The sequence below is a fragment of the Sapajus apella genome, unplaced genomic scaffold (genome assembly GCF_009761245.1).
Source record: "Sapajus apella isolate SASKATOON/1434 unplaced genomic scaffold, GSC_monkey_1.0 scaffold195, whole genome shotgun sequence".
NCBI classification, from domain to species: Eukaryota; Metazoa; Chordata; class Mammalia; order Primates; family Cebidae; genus Sapajus; species Sapajus apella.
Window position 1 is genome coordinate 706,700 of NW_022437135.1, and position 3,224 is coordinate 709,923.

Here is a 3,224-nt window from a genome sequence, read left to right on the forward strand (position 1 = left end):
TTTTTTTTTTTTTTTTTTTTAGTAGAGAGGGGGTTTCACCCATCTTGGCCAGGCTGGTCTTGAGCTCCTGACCTCATGATCTACCCACCTTCACCTCCCAAAGTGCTAGGATTACAGGCGTGAACCACCGTGCCCAGCCTCGCTGCAGCTTTCACAGCTGCTGGGATTTTGCTTAAATGATAGCCATTCCCTCTTCCCAGTTTCCAAGGAACCAAACGCACCAGCCCTCAAAGCCCAGCTCAGCTGCAGCTGTAGCCTGGAAGTCTTCCTCTCTGCAGAGTGCCGGGCTCCCCCAGCACCGAATCTGTGCCTCACTCATTCACGCAGCCTATTCACCTGCCTCAGTGATGGGCATGTCCTCTCTCCCTCTGGCCACCAGCCCAGTAGCAACAGGACTCTCCTGACCCATCTGTGTCCAGCTGAGTGAACGGACTCACCAAAGAAACCCCGGCGGCCAGAGCCTCTACCTTGCCCCTCTTCCAGGGCTTGCCAGGGACTAGATTCACCTGCCAGTTTCCTACTAGCGCACCGGTCAGGCTAAGTGAACTGCCGTGATCACTTTTTTCTCAGTCTAGAGGCAAAGGCCGGTGTGGAGAAGAGCGAGAGAAGCAAAGCAGGGCAGATGGGACTGCAGTCGCCTTCACAGCAATACTGACAGCAGCGCTGTGCCCGCCCACTCCTGCCCTTCCTGGACCTTCCCATGGGGACCTGGGGCTTCTCCTCAGTTCAGAGCCAGCCAGAAGATGTGCTGGCTGGATTAGAGGGCAGAGATGATCTCGGACACCCCCCACCCCCAACCCCACCTCCTTCCGGGGCTAGTGGGGAACTCCAGGCACATCCCCATGCACCTGATCTAAGACAGGTGGGAGGCAGAAGGCTGGGCCAGCTGTTGGTCTCCCCTCGAGCTCGGAAGGCCCGGGCTGGGGTCCTGGGAATCCCTGCAGGCTTTCAGGACAGGGATTCCACCTGGGTGAGAATCCCCTGGACAGTGTCCTGCCCTAAAACAGCCTGAGGCAGGCAGCTGGAGTGCAGCCCAAGGCCTGCACTTGGAAAAGGTTCCTCGTGTAATTCCAACATGCACACTACTGAAAGCCAGCGTTGCAGGGCTGGATATGGAAGTGGGTGAGCCTCCACATACCCCAGCCTCTGCTTGGGACAGCCCCTGTCTGCAGAAGCAGCCCCTTGGCAAAGGGGAGTGGACCTGCACACTGGAGGGGAGTGCAGGAATCAGCCACAGGAAAGGTGAACAGTCTGGAAGCCATGGTGACCTGAAGGCAGTGCCCTACAGGGGGAGGGCGGCTGAGCCCAGCTTAGGAAGGGCCTGGCCCCACATCCCGGTGGTGAGGCGGTGACATGGCCACAAGCTGTGAGGTCTGGAGCTAGTTGTGTACCCTTCACTGGACCTGGTTTTCCTCACATAAAAATGAGCTTCCAAATACTACTGTGTTCTTGTAGAGGTAATCATGGGGCATAATGTGTATGAAAGGAAGTGGCGGGTGTAGACAGGTGAAAAAGTCACTGTGAAACAAGTGGGCTTCAATCAATGGGACAGTCAGCCAGGCCTGCTCAGGAAGGCAGGGGCCACACTGGCAGTGCCACCTGGGGGCTTTGCCCAGACCCAGCAATGCCCAGATCAGAATCCCTGGAGGTGAGACACAGGCACCAGCATGTAAAGCGCCAGGTTCTTGACCTGATATAAGCCAAGTGGGTGACGGGTGACCCCTTGAGTTATATAGTCCAGACAAGCAGTTTGCAATTTTGTATGAGAATCATTTGGAAAACTGCATAAAAACACCATTCTTTGTTGGTCCAGACATGGGATTCGGGCTCATCAGAAAGGAAGAACTTTCTAACAGAGTCACCCAAAAATGGCATGCAGTGAGCTCAGCCGCACTGGAGGGAATCAAGCAGAGACCACTCAGTCAGGTGATCAAGTGATACCAACGTTCGTGGCCACTGAAACTGCAGAGGTGGCGGCTGAGCCCAGGGGTCCCTTCCAGCCCTGAGGCTCCCTGAATGCTACTGGCGACAGAAAAGCCCAGCTTTGGGGAAAGGGGGTGGGGCCGGCCACCTACCTGCCTCTATCCTCCCCACGTGGGCGTGGCTGCTGCGGTTGCCGTCGGTCTGCAGCTCCTCATCGGGCTCCTCCCACTGGGGCAGCTCGCGGCCCAGCGCCTCCAGCTCCGCGTGGAAGCTGTGGTTGGAGCAGCTTTGGAGGAAGCCAAACACCAGCAGGTTCGTGATGCGCTCATCCTGGAGGCCGGAACCATTGCTGACCTGAGGGGAAAGGGGAGTCAGGAAGACCTGGGGACCCCGGCCAGGCCGTGCAGCTGGCCCCAAAGAGCCTCCCAGGCCCCAGAGAGCTGAGCGGCCCCGTGGGCTGGAGGGCCCTGCAGGAGGTCCCAGCAGGCAGAGGCCAGGTCACCTGTGGGTGGCAGGGCGCGGCCGACTCTGCACAAAGGGATTCCTCTGCAGGGGAATCTGCTGGCTCTCCTGCAACACGCAGCTGGGGCGCCTCCCGCTGGGTGAGAAGGCCACGCGAGTATCACGTGGACGCCACCCGCCATCCTGTGCTTCAGCAACCTGAGCCCACCTTTCCTGGCTGCGTTTCCAGCAGGCGGAGCCCCGGTCTTCCCCTCATCTGCTTCAAGGGCTCAGGAAGGACTGAGCAGAGAAGAGGCTTCCATGACTACTGGGGAGTGGCGACCACATCTGGCACGTGCCTTTGGCCAAGCGTGGTTCATCTGGGGGGGGGTCGTGTCCTTAACCCAAACTCCACAGGGAGCAGAGCTGCAGCGCCGCGGGAGACGGCAGGGGTTGGGGTGCGGACTGCGTTTGGGGCTGGATTCTGAGCGCTTGCAGCGTCTGCAGCTGGGTGTGCCAGAGCAGAGGCCTAGGGCGGGAGAGAGGGCAAACACCGCGAAGGGACGCTGGGATCTGCCCAGGTTCTCACGGAACAGACCTCCTGGGCGGCCAGAGAAGGGCCGGAGGGAGGGCGGGCAGGCGGGAGGGCGGGAGGGAGTGCAGGCTGAAATTCCTTTCTATCCTCTAAGTTCATAATATTTTTCTTTTATTTTTTTGAGACGGAGTTTCGCTCTTGTTGCCCAGGCTGGAGTGCAATGGCGCGATCTCGGCTCACCGCAACCTCCGCCTCCTGGGTTCAGGCAATTCTCCTGCCTCAGCCTCCTGAGTAGCTGGGATTACAGGCACGCGCCACCATGCCC

General features: G+C 59.0%; 1 protein-coding gene across 1 annotated transcript in view; it reads right to left on the reverse strand.

The window, feature by feature from the left end:
* Positions 1–3,224, reverse strand: part of BID (BH3 interacting domain death agonist) — a 28,627-nt gene that overhangs the window by 6,534 nt on the left and 18,869 nt on the right. Inside the window, exon 3 of the mRNA XM_032269587.1 lies at positions 2,076–2,277. Within this exon, the coding sequence (XP_032125478.1) occupies positions 2,076–2,277 (202 nt within the window). The remainder of the gene's footprint in view (positions 1–2,075; positions 2,278–3,224) is intronic.